Raw genomic sequence first — 16,938 nt, 5'->3', positions numbered from 1 at the left:
AGATCACTTCTGCTCAATTCCATAACTTATAAAAATAGCTAACATATTTCTCAATTGTTTCATATAATTAAAATATTAATAAAATTTGTTATTTAAATTATAATTTTTGATTGACTTATGGATAAATTTAGTATTATTCTATATTATGGATTATGGTGGATAAGTTTGAATTGCATGAGATAATTGAGAAACGTATAAAAAATATAATTTAATTAGTTACTTTTAAAAAATTTGGAATGACCATCATTTAATCAAATATTGTGATTTATGACAATTTTCCTTTCTAATTTGATTTTATGGTGATGGATTCCACTGCAATGAGAAATACAGACTGTTTAGTTTTGAAATTGCTTCTTACAGGAGTTATAATATCGTTGGGATGCTCTTGGCAAACTATTAAAAATATTATTGATGAAAAGAACTTTATTAATGTCAAGCATCAAAATATCAAACTAGATTCTCACGTAATTCAGTTCGTAAGTAATGGTTATCATCATCGCAATAATTTATTAGGTCACTTTCATGTTACGATTTTGGTCACTATTGATGACAATGTTATTAATTTGATAAAATAATTTGGGCAGTTGATTAATCAGTAGTTAAAAGCAATGCTATGGCATAGGTAATCAGTGACATAACATAAAAAGTGATACTTCCTCCTTCCATAAAATAAATTTCATCGGTTATCAAAATAAATGGGGTGATATGCATGCTTTATTACTAAGGGGGTGCTCGGTTAGCAAAACTAAATCTCATGATTAAATATGTTTGGTTCATAAGATTAACCCCCACAACTTAATTCTAGATAGATAGTCTCATGATAATTAGTAATAGTCTCCCCCCTCCAACTAAAATAATCCCACAAATTAATCCGATAGTCTCATGATTACTAGTTATGACAACCGAGTACCTAAATAAATACTCCATTTGTGACAAATTTTTTCGTGAACAAAGATAGTTGATTTAAGATAAACATAACATTTAAAATGTCAATATAAAATAAATTACAACTCCATTTGCTAAAATAAACATGCTTAACTTTCGTCATTGTTTATTTTTCAAACTTCAAAATTGTATCACTATATATATTGATGTCGGATCCATTCACACACTATTTTATTAAACCCATGCAAACCATAATATTGACAGATTTTTCGTGGAGAAAAAAGATTATTAATTCAAATGGCATAAAATGTTGAAACTGTCAATCTAAAATAAGTTAGTTGGCAATACATACGCCGCCTAAGTTTACCCATATCGAACCAACTTGAAAATTTGAATCATAAAATACAATAATACTTAACGAGGGCTTTGTAATTTTAATTACCCGTCGTATCGCCATGTCATTTTTTACTCTCATATGTGATTTTAGGTGATTTTATTTTTATTGGAAAAATCAGAAAATGACAAAAAATAGTATATTTGCGTATAAATAACCCATATAAACTTGATAATTTAAACTACAAAATTTTGGATAATACGGTATTAATCCAAGTAGTACTATATACCTAATCGAAGTATATAGCACGCCATTTTTAAAAGACTAAAAAAGTACATTTAAGTAAAATAGTGATGCATATCTGAATTACAGTATTAAAAAAGGAACTAACTTGGAAATATTGTAGTATGAAATATTGGCTAGGTAGACCTTTTTTTAAAAATAGATTACTATAAATTTCAAAACTAATATACTGAATTCACTAAACAACGTATTTAAAAAAATACTAGAAATTAATTTAAAACAATTGTTCAAGCATTGAATAGCTTCAAATCAATCAGGTCATTTATCCTAGACTGGTACTCATCTTTTGAACTCTAAATCAAAATATTCGTAAATATTATGCAGGACACGTTTAGAGGGAAAGAGCAGTGAGCAATCGATATATTACAATTTTATCAAGCATCTAAATTTTTTGCCATGTCATCATAAAAATGTGGTTCATGCCTACGCATACAAATTGATACGAAAATATAGTTTTAGAGTAAATTGAGTAGACTGCCTAACACAGCTGCCAAAAGATAAATGTAACAATGTCAAGGGCTCAAGGCAATCAAAAGCAAGCCCAAACACTTGAAATGCCATAAATTCTTTGTAGAAACTTGCAAGTTTCAACAAAATCAGAGGTATAGCAAGAGTAGAAGAAACTACTCCTATTATGCAACAACAGCTACAACCATGCGAATACAGCCAAATAAACAATATGTAGAGATTATTACGAGACAAACCAATGATAGTGCATTTTTCCCGCAGGAATTGTAGCAAGAAGGAAGGCCTTTTCCTTTGGGCACTGGGGGAAAGAATGCAGGTCGTTTGTTGATTAGAAGTTAGTTGGTGGTTTCAACCGTGTAAGTCTCTTGATTCTGTCTTTGTCCGTGTTCTCCAACAGACCCTTCAGTAAAGGAAAGTCTACGTGAATATTTGCAACACAGATAATTTTCGGTTCATAACTTGGTAAAATAAAAATATGTATGGTAGTACTACGTAGGTGACTGACAATAGTCCAGAATAAAAATTTCCAAGTAATTCTATTAGAAAGGAACTAATATTATCGGGTAACAAATGGTTGTAAACTAGAAAAAGGTAAAATCACCTCACCTTCCAGACAATCTCATCCAGGCACAAGCATATTCTACCATATTTGTCAAGGAAAAGGCGTTCAGTTGGAGGCTTTCCACATACGTCTTTCAGGGCTGTCGTTATAACAAAGATAGCTTCTGACACTGGAAGAAGAAAAAATACCATGTCAAGATTGAATTACCATGAAATGGATATACCTGACACACTGAAAACTCTATGTGGTGGGATGTATTGGACCGAATGTCATGAAAATACAAGACACGTCCAGAAAAGTAGATGCAGACATATTTAATGGAATTGTTTAGTTAGGGCATATTTATCATAGAATAAGAAGGAGAATGGTGCATCTGAAGTATTCCGTAGAGAATGCCATGCCACTTTATAGAACATTCATTGTATATAACCTTGCCTAGCTGAGTGAATTACTTACAGGCAAGTTCGTCATATTCATCCTTGCCAACAATGAATATACTGACATCACCAAGCACTGTGTATACAATATACACCGACCTGTACAACAGAACACTCGGAGATGATACAAATAGAAAAATAGTTGTAATATCCAAGTAATGTATACTGCACATTGCCTCTTACTTAAATTACAAACGCAACAGGATGTGGACTAAACAGATACTTATTCAGCTTAGGGGAGTAGGCTTATCCATCCTTTCCACGAAAATAACTTCACTATCTAATAACTCCAGTTGAATTTTGGAGGGGAAATGAAGCACAATATAACTAAGAGAGCAATAAAACTAAGGAAAATGCTAGCATATGGACATCATTTTCCTTCTCTGCAACAACAAAACCAGAACTTCAGGTTTGTTAGTCGCCGTGTGATGTTTTAACATAAAACAATAAACTATACACTGAGCTAATGCATGAATGCTGGTAGGTTCTTTCAGGAACACGAGATACAAATTCAGGTTAATCTCTAAGCCAACTAAATAACATACATTGGAAGTGCATGTCAAAAATCTACAAAATTTTTAGCATTTACTGATGTAAAGTTTGATAATACACTGTGCACGACGGGGTAAAGTTCACAAGAAAAATGATAAAGATGATAAAAACCATACATACTTGTGATTAGCAACTAGGAGCTCCTCATTCTTGACACCTCTAAGATTATCCACTCCCAGTTTCACTAAGAAAGATCTCCAATGTAAACGTTCCTCTGCTGGAACACCATTAAAACTACATATCATCCAGCAACAAAATAAAGCCATCATAAAACAAAGAGCAACAATAAAAACTATGAACCTTTAATGATGAAAAACTTTTACTAAAAAAAGAAGCTAAAACCATTTCTTTGAATTTCTTATACTTAAAGCATACACATGAAAGTTGTATTGATTCTGAAAAAAAATGCCAAAAACCGATCAAGTAAAGGTCAAGTCTGAAAACATTTGACAAGTTTTAGCTAATTCAGGATTATCTTTAGTCTACAACATCCCATAACTCAAGCAACTTGCTGACTAAAATAAATCCACAAAAACATAAACAACTAAAAATTCTAAAATCAGAAAAGTGAACTATAGAAAAGCCATATCAACATTCAACAAACAGAAAATACGAGTGAAAACAAGTATCCAGTCTCCAGATTATAGGTTTTTGTACCGTTCGACAAGAACATTGCCTTCTGAATTTGCGATCAGGACGGCGAGCAACATTTTCTTCTCTGCTGGTTGCCGATCAAGCTGCAATTTCGAATTTCTACGAGAAAATGTACGATCAAATGATTAATTTCAAATTACCATGAATAAAAAATAGTACGTATTAATAATACGCATCTGAGTTCATAGTGACATGTAGAGTGCTAAATTCTGCTTGTCAATGAAATTGCAATTTGATTGCTTACCGCAGCACCTAATTAATAAAATGAAAAAAGCAATGCAAGTCGGGCATTACCGTATGGTCTCGAAATTTGTGAACAGCAGCACAATTCACAAATGGAGGTAACCTGTATTTTGTGCGAGAGAAGATGAATATAATGCTTATGGAGATGGGAGGGGCGAAGAAGATTAAACTGGATCCGGCGTCTCAAAGGGGGTTGGCTGTATGTTGGGAACTCAGCTTCGGACAGCTTAATTTATTTTATCAATTCTTTTCTTTCCAAATTTTTTTAAATCCTTTCGATTTGATAAATAAACCATAGATTAAAGACTTCACCCTCATTTATATATAAAAGTACTAGCTCAGGTATTATATTGTTAACTCAATATTTAATTGCTAACTACAACTAAATTAAATAATAGTAGTCATTAAATATTTAAATTAAGGGCCTAAAATCCTGGATCATTAATCCAAATATAAATACGATCAACAAAAAACGTTAATAGGGTATTAAGGTCAATTTACAACAAATTAGTTGTAACTAACTTTTGAAAAAATATCTCATCACTTTAAAACGTATATAACTTTCTCGATTTAAATTATTTTTTCGCACAACATATATCAAATTAAAGATAATTTCATAAGGATTTCAACAAGATCGCACTTCCATATATTCCGATGTCAAAATTTGAAAAAAATTCAAAAATTTAATTTTTTTAGTACATCACAAATGTCAACATAGTAGTATATAAAATATGTCAATATAATACATGTAGAATGTCAATATAAGCAATGTGTTAACATTCTCAAAGCATTATGTTGATATTTTTGAAACACTATATTGAAATTTTTATCCATAACTCTAATTTGGTAGTTTTTTTTTTATCTTTTTCAATTTAATTAATAAAAATGAAAATTACACGTGAAAAATTATAGACCACAAGTTTTCTAAAATTCTATGATCTTAAATTAGCTGTAGTTTGCAATTAAATGATGAGTTAGCAATTGATCACTCCCAAAGTACTTAATATTATTTGATTTTCATATTTTTAATTTAATTTAAGTGCATTAAGATATTATCGATATTAGAGGTAAATTGCTGATAATATTTTATTTTATTTTAAATTATAAGAAAAATGATAAATTGATAAGTGTATAATTTATACTATTATCAACAATAAATTTCTAAATATCAAAACACATATATAAACAAAATAAATAATACTATTAATATAGACTAAATGAGACCACTATTCTCATATAATATGATTCAAAAATAATATATTCATGATATCAACTTACAATATCATTTTAATTCTAGAAGGCAAGTTATATAAGAGTAGTAAGAGCATCCGCAGCAGTGCTCATGCAGACGGACGCCGTCCGTGCGGACGGCGCGGCACGCTGTTGTTCGCCATTGACACGGTGCTACTCGATGCATCGAGCACGTCCCTACCACTGAGCAAGCTGATGTGGCGGCACGGTATTGGCCAACGGCATAGCCGTTGGCAATTTCTTTTTTACTATTTTTTATTTTTTATTTTTTCAAATTAAATTAAAAAATTGTTTTTAAATAAAAATATATATTTTCCTACTTCCCAATAAATTATATCCGTTTTCTCCGTATTTTTTATTTATGTTTCAATTTTTGTCCCTAAAATTCACATTTTCATCTATAAATACCCTCTCTTCCACACAAGAAATTTCTCACCACACTACACAATTATCATCTAAATTCTTTCATCAATTCTCAATCTTTCACTCTTACAAAAAAATGTCCGGCTCTGGTGATCACCCCTCCGACTCCCGCGGTTGAAATTACGAATGGTTCGGCTCACAACGATTCCCTAGTCCGGAAACGCAATTCTCGGTCCCTCCTCAAACCCAAGGTTCTCAAGTTTCAGATGGCTACCGGCCTTACCCGGTGAACGACCAAGATGCCCCCGATGGGCGATATGGGTGGGCACCCGAACCCGGCTCGGGAGGGAGCGACGGCTCTACTCCTACTCCTACTCTTACTCCTACTCCTACTCCTACTCGTGGTGTCCGCACCTCGTACACTCCGGCGGAGATGGAACAGTTATTTAGAGCATCCCCATCCGTGCTCTTATTTAAGAGCACGGAGGTGGGCACGGACCCACTTTTACTCCTCGTCCTTAGGTAAGAGCACAACACCCACATCCGTGCTCTTCCGCAAGGACAAGCTCAAGGGTCCCACCATTCTATTATTCAATTTAAATACTTCAATTACTAAAAACATTTCTACAATATAAAAATAAATTAAAATATAAAAATTACATAATTAAATCTTAAAAAATAAAAATTACATAATTAAAATCCTAAAAAATAAAAATACATAATTAAAATCCTAGAAAATAAAAAATTACATAATTAAAATCCTAGAAAATAAAAATTACATAATTAAAGACTAAAAATTACCATGTGTAAGACTAGTCCTCTATCCCCAATGTTCTTCGGAGACCCCGTATCATTGCAACATGTGAATCAATTTGCTCGGGTTCATCCTAGACGTATCGACCATATTGAGTTGAGCCAAGAGGGGCCACAATGAATTGGTCGGGGGTGGAGGTGGCACAAATGGAGCGGGGGCGGATGGAGTCGGGGCGCGACGACGATTGGCCGTCGCCTTCTTCCTTCCTTGCGGCGGGCGGGAACTGCTCGGGCCAGCGTCGGGGCTACCCAAGTTAGTTCCGGCAAGCTGGGTAGCCACCTCATCGGAGGCACCGTCGGATAGGGCTACCGACCTCGACCGTTTGCTGGAGGAGCTGGAGGATGCTACTACACCCCTCCTGCCAACAACTGAGGTACTTGAACGGTTTCAACTCCAAGCTTTGGTAGGTCGCCAAGGCGACACTGATGATGTCGAGCTCGCTTTTGCCGCTCCCAGCCGCCCGCTCTTCCTGTTGGTAATACCCCTAGAACTTATCGATTGCCTCGTTGGCTCTGAAGATGCAATTGCGCACCATACTATCATTACAATAGATGGTTCCTCCCGGCTGGGTTTCATTGTAAAGACGAGCGATGCGTCACCAATACGTTTCCCCAGTTTGGTTCGTGCCAACTTCTGGATCTTCGGAGACTGCCAAGTAGGCTTTTGAATATCTGCATCATCTCATTTGGAGTGTACGGGGTGTGGGTACCACGGGTAGGAGGAATAGGAGTAGGAGTAGAGTTGTCGCTCCTTCCTGAGCCGGATTCGGGTGCCCACCCGTATCGCCCATCGGGGGCATCTTGGGCGTCCACCGGGTAAGGCCGGTAGCCACCCGGAACTTGAGAACCTTGGATTTGAGGAGGGGCCGAAAATTGAGTTTCCGGACTAGAGAATGGCTCGGAGCCGAACCATTCATGATTCCAACCGCGTGAGCCGGAGCCGGACATTGTGTAGTGTGGTGGGAATTTAGATGAGAGAATATGAGAAAAAAGATGAGAGAATTGATGAGAAAATAGATGAGAATTGTGTAGTGTTATGGGAATTTTTTTTATAGATGAAAATGTGAATTTTGGAGAAAAAAAATTGAAAAATAAATTTAAAAAGTGTATAAAAATGTTATAATTTAATTGGGAAGTGGGAAAATAATCTTATTTATTTAAAAACATTTTTTTAATTAATTTTGAATTTTTTTTTAAAAAAATAAAAAATCAATTTGCCAACAGCTATGCATTGGCGGACGGCGGGGGTCCATTCCGCTGGCACGGACGGACAACATCCCGCTTCGGATGCTCTTAAAGCCTATTTGATTATCTCTGAAGATCCGGACGTAGGCACGAACCAAAGTGGGGATAGGTTTTGGTGGCCCGTCACTCGTCGGTACAATGAAAACCGGCTGGATGGAACCATCTATCGTAATGATAGTATGGTGCGCAATGCCATCTTCAGAGCCAACGAAGAAATTCGAAAGTTCCAGGGGTATTACCTCCAGGAAGAGCCGTCGGCGGAGAACGGCGAGAGTGAGCTCGACATCATCACTGCCGCCTTGGCGACCTACCAATCCCTAAATTACAAACCGTTCAAGTACCTCAGCTCTTGACAGGAGGTGCGCCATCATCAGAAGTATAAGGGTGCGTAACATCCTCCTCCAGCTCTTCCAGCAAACGGTCGAGGTCGGTATCCCTATCCAACGCCGGCGAGGATGAGGTGGCTAGCCAGCTTGCCGCAACTAACTTGGGTAGCCCCGACGCCGGCCCGAGCAGTTCCCAACGCCGGCCGCAAGGAAGGAAGACGGCGACGGCCAACCGCCGTCGCGCCGCAACTCCAACCGCCCCCGCTCCCTTTGTGCCACCTCAACCCCCTACCAACTCGTTGTGGCCCCTCTTGTCTCAACTCAATATGGCCGATACGTCTAGGATGTCTCCCAAGCAACTTGATTCACATGTTGCAATGATACGGGGTCTCCGAAAAACTTTGGGAATAGAGGACTAGTCTTCCACGGGGGTATTTTTTAGCCTTTAATTATGTAAATTTAAATTTGTAGGATTTTAATTATATATTTTTATTTTTTAGGATTTTAATTATGTAATTTTTATTTTTTAGGATTTAATTATGTAATTTTTATATTTTAATGTATTTTTATATTGTAAAAATATTTTTAGTAATTGAAGTATCTAAATTAAATAATAAAATGATTGGACCCTCGAGCTTGTCCTTGCGTAAGAGCATGAATGTAGGTGTTGTGCTCTTGCCTAAGAGCGGAGAGTAAAAAATGAATAAAAGTGGATCCGGGCCCACAATAAGGTGGACACTCCTCTCCCAGCACCGGTGGCCTTTCAAACAGAGTTTCCGGGCCGCCGCGGCTCGTGGCGCCGTGCAATAGTCAGCCACGGTCAGTACCCCCCCTCTCCCGCAGCCCCATCCTCGCCGGATACTCGACTGACTGTCCGCCCCAAACCGCCGCGCCCCATGTTTCTGCATCAATAGGGAGCCGTGGGCTTCCCTACTGTAGACACTCTAAGAGTGAGCTGCTAGCCGCGGCTCCCCCATTGTGGATAAGAGTAGGGGTGGGGAATTATATCGAAATACCGGAATACCGGACTTACCGTACCGAAAAAATACCGAAAATACCGATTTTTCGGTATACCGTAGTTTTCGGTACAGTATCATACCGTACCGAATCTTTCGGTATGGTAACGGTATTAGATTTCATATACCGGCATACCGAAGATTCGGTATACCGTTGATTATATGTACCTATATATATAATATTTATGTTAGATTTATATGATTATTATTATATGTATAAAACCCTTATATTAATGGCAAGTTAGATCCTCCATTTTCATTCTCATCTACAAGTAACGTCTTTTGTCAAATTCATTAACAAGGTTCTAAGAAATGAAGATAATGGTGCTCATGGTTTTATAATTTGTTTTTTTATTTGGTTGTCAAAGTTTTATAAAGTTGAGTATTAGAATGACGGTACGTAGTTTAGTTGTTTTATACTTTTTGAAGTAGTTGAACAATAAAATTGTTTTTTTTTAATATTTTAGGTATAAAATTATTTTTTCGGTATAACAGGTATAATTGTATGTCGTACAGAAGTTCGGTATACCGCAAAAATACGGTATACCGGAATGCGGTACGGTATACCGAAAACATGGTATGGTAACGGTATAAAAAACTACCATACCGAATTTCCGGTATATCGAAAAATTCGGTACGGTATCGGTATGGTGTTTTGTCATACCGTAACTTTTGGTACGGTATACGGTATGACACTCAAAGTACGGTACACCGTTGAGCTGCTAGCTCGGGCCTTGCTTGTAGTCTCACTTAAAATTGAGTCGCACTCGCATCTTTTAGGCAATCATAACGCTGAGAGCAATGCCCCTCCTAGGTGTACAATTGACTGTTGAATCGATTTTAATTAAATACAGAGTACTAGTATTATAGCATAGAGTAATATTAGTAGTATTAATTTTTTTTTAATTAGTGGTCACACACACACTGTAAATTGTAAAATTGGACAGAAATCGGATATCATCTCACCGTCCTGGGAGCAAACTTCGAGATGGACGAAACAGGATATACGTAACTATTTATTCATTCACACACGCTCATTGACAAATGCATCGCACTATATATAGACGTATGTATGCGGCCTGCTTAATTATTTAGTCAACAGCGATAGAAAACGACAATGGAACTAAAGCCCGGCCTCTCAGCCATCGTCACCGGCGGAGCCGCCGGCATCGGCCGAGCACTGGTGCTAGCTCTCGCGCACAAAGGAATTTTCATCACAATCATTGATTTCTCTCAAGACAAAGGGATACAGGCTGCATCACTGGCTGAGGTACAACTTCGCAAGTTTCACACCGACCTCAAATTTCCTCCGGTGCTGTTCTCCAGATGCGACGTCTCCAACTCAAGTAAGTGAGCGGTGTTCGGATTTTATGCTTTTTTGCGTGAATTAGTGTGTTCAGATGTTTATTTTGCGGCAGATGAACTCGCGGCGGCTTTCCGCAAGCACGTGGACACTTACGGCGGATTAGATATCTGTATCAACTGTGCTGGAATCGCGACTCCGATTTCCTTCTACGAGGATCAGACCGACGGCTTTAATTCATGGAGGCGTGCGGTTGATATCAATTTTGTTGCAGTGATTGAATCCACGCGCCTAGCGGTATGAGTTGAGGTTTTAAATTGAAATCAATTCGAAGCTGCTATGTTTGCAAATTAAGATGAAAATTTGTCCTTCTTTAATTTTGTTCAGTATTTTGTCAGTGTTTTTTCATTGTAGTATGTTGCACCTAATGATGATATGATATAAATTATCAGCTTGTTGTGTTAAGATAAAGTTGTTCATCATTCTATTATAGGCTATAACTTTTGGTGGCATCTGATTATGGTGTTTAGGCTGTTTATGCCTGTCTCCTTACTTGTGATTCTAAGAACTAAAGTATCATTTTGAGTGCACAGATTCGATCAATGAAAGAAGTAAAGAAACCTGGTGTCATCGTTAATGTTGGCTCAGCTTCAGGTTTATACCCAATGTATGCTGATCCTATTTACTCTGGCGCGAAAGGTTTGTAACTCCTTGACTTCTGTTGAGTGTACTCAAATTTTTGTTTCCAATCTACAAATAGTTAATGTACTTATTTTTTATGTAGTTTTTTTTTTGTGTAATTATAAGTTTTACCATTAGCATAGTCATATTGTCCTGAATTAATGAAAGTTTGCAGGGGGGGTGGTTCTATTCACCAGATCGCTGGCTCTTTACAAGCGTCAAGGAATCCGTGTTAATGTTCTTTGCCCTGAGGTGAGCTACTTTTATCGATTATTTTTCTCAATGAAAATAAAACTCCTAATTTTGCAGAAAAAATATTTGGTATGCTTAGTAAACTCATGTCTACTAAGCATAGGTTAAGCAATGAAATTTAATATAATTGATAATAACACGCCTGTATATATTCGAAGGAGCTATAAAATCAGCTGAAAACTTGTTTCCCAAATGACAAACTTTAGATTGTTCAGTTGGATCCATTGGATCCATTGTTGTTGTCAACTTCTCAAGCTAGAAGAACCATATGCAGATAGATAATGAAGTAGCGTTTTATAAAGAATAAAAATAGCCCTCTTAAATGAATTTTTTAGAAGAACGTGAGGTATAGGTGAATGTATGGCCTAGTATTGAATCACCTGCTACCCCTCATAACTTTCCGAGTAAAAGAAGATTGTCGTAAACGAGTTCTTGAGTTGAATATTGTATTATAATGCTTTGGGCAAGTTTTGTTGGGTCAAGACATTTAAGTTGAACTGGGAGGACTGGCAATTTTTCAATATGTTTTAATTAAGTATGCTCTTGTGTACCATATCACAAAAAGTTCTATCAGCATTCTGAATACTATGGCATAATAGTATTAATTTTCTATCTTTTCTTGGTTTAATTTGTATATTGCAAGAGATGGCTTATGTAGGTAGTATAAAAGTGTTTAGGTGTTGAATTCTTGTATTTTGGGATGTGCAGTGTAGTACGACTAACCTCCTGCTCATCCAACTTTTTATCTGTATATAACACCAGACAATCTCAGTCTTAATCTGGTTGCTAGCCCAACTTGACTGCACTTTAAGGGTTGTAGTTTTATAGCTTTCAACTCTTACTCTATGCAGTTTGTTCAAACCGAGTTGGCTGCTAAGATGGACCCTAAGTTCATTGATATGGTTGGCGGCTTCATGAGTATGGAGGTGGTTGTTAAAGGTAAATTCTACTCCTAATGTTTATCTGTATGTCAGTATAGTCATGATCTCTCATTTGTCTACTTATGAATCTAATGGGGACACTTGGGGTTTATTCTTTTATGCTCTTGAAAACTGTATTTTTTCAGAGTATCTGAACTTAGGCTGTTTGGAGTAACTATGGCATGATTTACAATAGTACATGGCGAAGTAGCCTGATTATGCGTCTATTGTGTGTTGCTATTCTCTGGACCCCAAGATTTTCTTGCTGTTTCATATAGCAGGAATGCACGTTTTAGATCACCTATAATTGTTCTCAGCCATGAGAAATAGGCTTGCATAATCAGCTCATTATTTTTCAAGTTCTGCATCCTCTAAAGCTGATAAAAATTGTTTGTCCTTAATACAACGAACTACATCTTAACATTGGTTTTAGCCTCTGACTTATGTAGGAGCCTTTGACCTTATTATCGATGAAAGTAAAGCTGGGGCTTGCTTGTGGATATCCAATAAAAGGGGCTTTGAGTACTGGCCAACTCCCGCAGAAGAAGAGAAATATCGAGTTCGTCCTAAGGCTTCAAGGAAAAAGTCTGCAGATGTTTTGCCAGTGAATGTTCAAATCCCTCAAAGTTTTGATAAGATGTAGGTACATGTATCTAGGTCACCTATTGTTCTCAAGTCACTTATGTTGTTACCCTAACATATCATTATTTCAATCATGTCCTTCAGAGTTGTACACACTCTAAGTCACAATTTCCAAAGTGCAACAAGAGTAGTACGGGCATCCTTGAGATTGCCGCTTAAACCTGATTATGTTCTTATGAAGATTATATATGCTGGGGTCAATGCTAGTGATGTAAGTTTATTTCTCTCAATATTAATGGCAACTGTTTTTCAGATTAATGGTTATTTTTTATTTATAGTAATTTCTATTTTAATTGGCTAACATGTATGACGTAAACAGTAAAATGAACTACAGACCCACTTGTCTTAGTTATTACAGCACATATGACCTTAATGTCGAGAGAGAATTTAATATTTTTTGGGAGTATGTATATCTAATTCTCTACAAAATATTGACATCTGTAATTGCGTATGGTCATTTTTAACAGGTGAATTTTAGCTCAGGAAGATACTTTAGTGGGAGCAGTAAAGACACTGCTTCTTTGCTTCCCTTTGATGCTGGCTTTGAGGTTAGGAGAAATCCCCAGTCTGCATTCTTTTATTTCAATTTTGAGATTGTTCAACATCATCTGCTACATGTAAACATCTGCATGAGTACAATATATTTGCCGGAAGAAGTCGTGAAATTCACATCCCAAATGAAAATTTCATTCTGTTAAGGACAAGTGTGATCTGGTGTCATTTTCAAGTCAGTTCACAAATGCATCCTTGATATGCAGGCTGTGGGTATAATTGCTGCTATTGGAGATTCAGTTAAGCACTTAAAGGTTGGGACTCCAGCTGCAATTATGACATATGGCAGTTATGCTGAATTCACTGCGGTAATACGTTTGTTTATTTTTTACATACTTTGGTACATTTCTCTCCTTAGCATTTCTCTTTATAAATTTTGTATGATAACTGAAAGCATAGATTTTCCTATTATTTAGGTTCCTTCAAAGCACATCCTTCCTGTGGCAAGACCAGATCCAGAAGTTGTTGCTATGCTCACATCTGGGCTAACAGCCTCGATAGCTTTAGAAAAGGTATTTTTCATTCTAGGTTTTTCTTTTCCATCCTTTTCAAGTTCGTGAGTGGCTTAAAATGGATTTAGAAGATTAATTCTTTCTGTTTCACAGACTGAAGTATATGAAATGTTAACTCTTACAATTGCTCCTTCCTTTTGCTGATGTTGTAGGCAGCTCAAATGGACTCGGGGAAAACAGTTCTAATCACTGCTGCTGCAGGAGGGACTGGGCAATTTGCTGTCCAGGTATATTTTAGTGATGAAATTTTCTGTAGTTAAAAGAAACTGTTCCTAGTTCTTGAATATTGGGAGGTAAGAATTTGGTATATTTGCATTATGCTCTATCTTTGTATCAATGAAGAATTCCTCGTGGTCTGCCTCTTTATGGATATATTTGTGAAAGGAAAAAACATAAGTTTATTGATTAACCTGATAAGAGCCTTCAAATACTTTGAGCTTTTGTGGAGTGATTGAATCTAGAGCATATTATTATCAGGATGCCAGATTCCGACTCTGTTGAACTGCAAAGGCTATGATATTTTTGTGATCCACTACATTTTCTTTCCCAGTTACTTCTCTAGAAACACATGCCTCCACTTTTTGTCATGCATTTTTCTTCCTAATAGGTTGCATTTTCTAAAACCTTGTTTTTGAGATTCGTCTCTAGAAACACAAGAACCATCTAAACATCGCATGATTACGTAATGGCTGCAATGATTCTTTTAGGCCCCTTAGACTCCCCCTCTTTTAATGATTTCTCATTCTTTCATGAAAGATGATTACTGTTCATTTTAAGTAAATAAATAGAGTGTTGAATTGCAGCTGGCAAAATTAGCTGGAAATAAGGTTATTGCAACCTGTGGAGGAAAAGATAAGGCCAGGCTTCTGAAGGATTTGGGAGTGGATAGAGTCATCGACTACAAAGCTGAGAATATCAAGACTGTACGTTACTAATATCTTCACCTCTTAATTTATTCAATACAGTGTCTAAAACATAGAAATTGGAAGCAGCAAACCTTTATGGGCTGCGATGGTAAAAAATGAAATTTTCTGTTTTGAGTTGCTATCTGACCATCTCCTCATTTTCAGTTTATTTCCCACTTTACTATTTGAATATTATAATTCATAGAACTAGGCCGCCTGCAGGACATCCAAATATTTATAATGCTTTATTTCCTGGTCAGGTTCTGAAAGATGAGTTCCCTAAAGGTGTTGATATAATATATGAGTCTGTTGGTGGTGAAATGTTTGATCTATGCCTGAACGCTTTGGCAACCTATGGGCGCCTAATTGTGATTGGGATGATTTCTCAGGTTAGTACCTTTAGTCAAAAGCATAAGATTTCTGGATACTTTTGTCATTTGGCATATGTCATTTTCTTCTAACCTTTAAAGATTGGTTAACTTACAGTTTGATAGAGATCATTCCCCTGCAGATTAGCTGTAGGAGTTATCTTTAATTTTTTTTATCAGTTGTTTTTTTGTTTAAAGAGTCTTGATTCACGAGTCTTCCAGGATTAGGTTTACTTCGATGTTGTTGAGTAGAAGAGCCTTTATGTAATCTTTATAACTTCTAATATTCACTTAGCTATTGAGTTTATTCTCTGTTTTCTTCCTTTTCATAATTTCTGTTCTGTCCATCATGCCATTACCGCCTTAACTGCTATCACAATTTCATATTGGTTCTAATTTATTGCAATCATAAAACAAACCATATGATTGTAGTATCAAGGGGAAGATGGGTGGAAGCCACGGAATTATACTGGATTGTGCGAAAAGATTCTAGCGAAGAGCCAGACTGTGGTAAGCCCTGTGCATTTTCATATTGGATATAGTTGAATTTTACTTTACCAACTGTAATTTTACAATATTCTTCAGTGAATAGGAAGGTTTGTATTGAAGTTTAAGTTATAATTTAACATCACTTTTGGCTTACTCCATTCAATGAGAGGAATAATGGGCAAATTGCATTTTTATGCTTCTTCTCCAAAACTGTCCAGGCTGGTTTCTTTCTAGTACAATATGCCCAGTTTTGGCAAGAACATCTGGATAAGCTAATGGATCTCTACACCTCTAGGAAGCTTAAGGTAATTACTAGTATTTCTTCTCTTGTTCATGCATACTTGGTTTAATCCATTAATATGTAACCTATTCTCCATTTATGCTTTTATCATCAGGTCATTGTCGACCCCAAAACATTCTCGGGAGTCCATTCAGTTGCTGATGCAGTTAACTATCTTCATTCTGGTAAAAGTGTCGGCAAGGTAATTTTATACTAGTACACATCTTACCATTTTGGGGGTTCGTAGCAAACTCCAGATAGATAGTTTGCTGAATGTTTCTTATTATCGCAGGTTGTTGTATGTATGGATCCAACTTTCAACAATCGCCTTGCAAAATTATGAGTGGACAGTGGCCAAGTATACATTCCTGCAACTCATTTGCAAGGATCAATAATAAGCTTCTACAGTTACAGTCTAGGAGATTGATAGAATACGGTGATTATCAGTTGTAATAACCAGTTAAACCATATTTAAGGTTTGTATTGTCCACACACTTCAGAACTCTATGTAATATTATTTTGTGGCATTGGATTTTGGTCGTGCCTTTTATGTGAATCAATTTGTCTCCAGCAATTCACTAT

General features: G+C 36.4%; 2 protein-coding genes across 3 annotated transcripts; one reads left to right on the top strand and one right to left on the bottom strand.

The window, feature by feature from the left end:
• Positions 1 to 1,987: 1,987 nt before the first annotated feature.
• On the bottom strand, positions 1,988 to 4,658 carry LOC125185123 (TSET complex member tstD-like). 2 transcript variants are annotated; one of them, XM_048081617.1, is made up of 6 exons: positions 4,490 to 4,658; positions 4,199 to 4,294; positions 3,662 to 3,775; positions 3,009 to 3,088; positions 2,597 to 2,721; positions 1,988 to 2,390 (listed from the first exon to the last, which is right to left on the bottom strand). In XM_048081617.1, exons 2-6 carry the CDS (start codon positions 4,249 to 4,251, stop codon positions 2,319 to 2,321), a joined length of 444 nt encoding a protein of 147 aa, XP_047937574.1. In that variant the 5' UTR covers positions 4,252 to 4,294; positions 4,490 to 4,658; the 3' UTR covers positions 1,988 to 2,318. The 2 variants fall into 2 exon arrangements, with proteins under 2 accessions (XP_047937574.1, XP_047937575.1); XM_048081618.1 differs by having other exon boundaries at positions 3,662 to 3,755.
• A 5,847-nt stretch (positions 4,659 to 10,505) lies between these two features.
• On the top strand, positions 10,506 to 16,912 carry LOC125221583 (prostaglandin reductase-3). Its single transcript, XM_048123725.1, has 17 exons — positions 10,506 to 10,798; positions 10,871 to 11,052; positions 11,349 to 11,454; positions 11,612 to 11,688; positions 12,540 to 12,627; positions 13,058 to 13,247; positions 13,335 to 13,461; positions 13,718 to 13,798; positions 14,009 to 14,110; positions 14,219 to 14,314; positions 14,467 to 14,541; positions 15,118 to 15,237; positions 15,480 to 15,608; positions 16,020 to 16,097; positions 16,295 to 16,381; positions 16,472 to 16,558; positions 16,649 to 16,912. The coding sequence occupies exons 1-17, from the start codon at positions 10,570 to 10,572 to the stop codon at positions 16,697 to 16,699; spliced, it is 1,905 nt and encodes a 634-aa protein (XP_047979682.1). The 5' UTR covers positions 10,506 to 10,569; the 3' UTR covers positions 16,700 to 16,912.
• Positions 16,913 to 16,938: the final 26 nt, after the last annotated feature.

This window comes from Salvia hispanica, chromosome 4 (assembly GCF_023119035.1).
Source record: "Salvia hispanica cultivar TCC Black 2014 chromosome 4, UniMelb_Shisp_WGS_1.0, whole genome shotgun sequence".
Lineage (NCBI taxonomy): Eukaryota > Viridiplantae > Streptophyta > Magnoliopsida > Lamiales > Lamiaceae > Salvia > Salvia hispanica.
Note: the sequence above shows the minus strand (reverse complement) of the source record. Positions and strands in the feature narration are given on the sequence as shown.

Excerpts from the sequence above, each read along its gene's own strand:
- LOC125185123 (XM_048081617.1), bottom strand. The coding sequence starts at position 4,251 with ATGTTGCTCGCCGTCCTGATCGCAAATTCAGAAGGCAATGTTCTTGTC. Across the intron at positions 2,722-3,008 it reads TGAATATGACGAACTTGCCT|TGTCAGAAGCTATCTTTGTT; the intron begins GTAAGTAATTCA and ends TTCTTCTTCCAG. Across the intron at positions 2,391-2,596 it reads TGGATGAGATTGTCTGGAAG|GGTCTGTTGGAGAACACGGA; the intron begins GTGAGGTGATTT and ends CCTTTACTGAAG.
- LOC125221583 (XM_048123725.1), top strand. The coding sequence starts at position 10,570 with ATGGAACTAAAGCCCGGCCTCTCAGCCATCGTCACCGGCGGAGCCGCC. Across the intron at positions 15,609-16,019 it reads TGATTGGGATGATTTCTCAG|TATCAAGGGGAAGATGGGTG; the intron begins GTTAGTACCTTT and ends ATATGATTGTAG. Across the intron at positions 16,098-16,294 it reads TAGCGAAGAGCCAGACTGTG|GCTGGTTTCTTTCTAGTACA; the intron begins GTAAGCCCTGTG and ends AAAACTGTCCAG.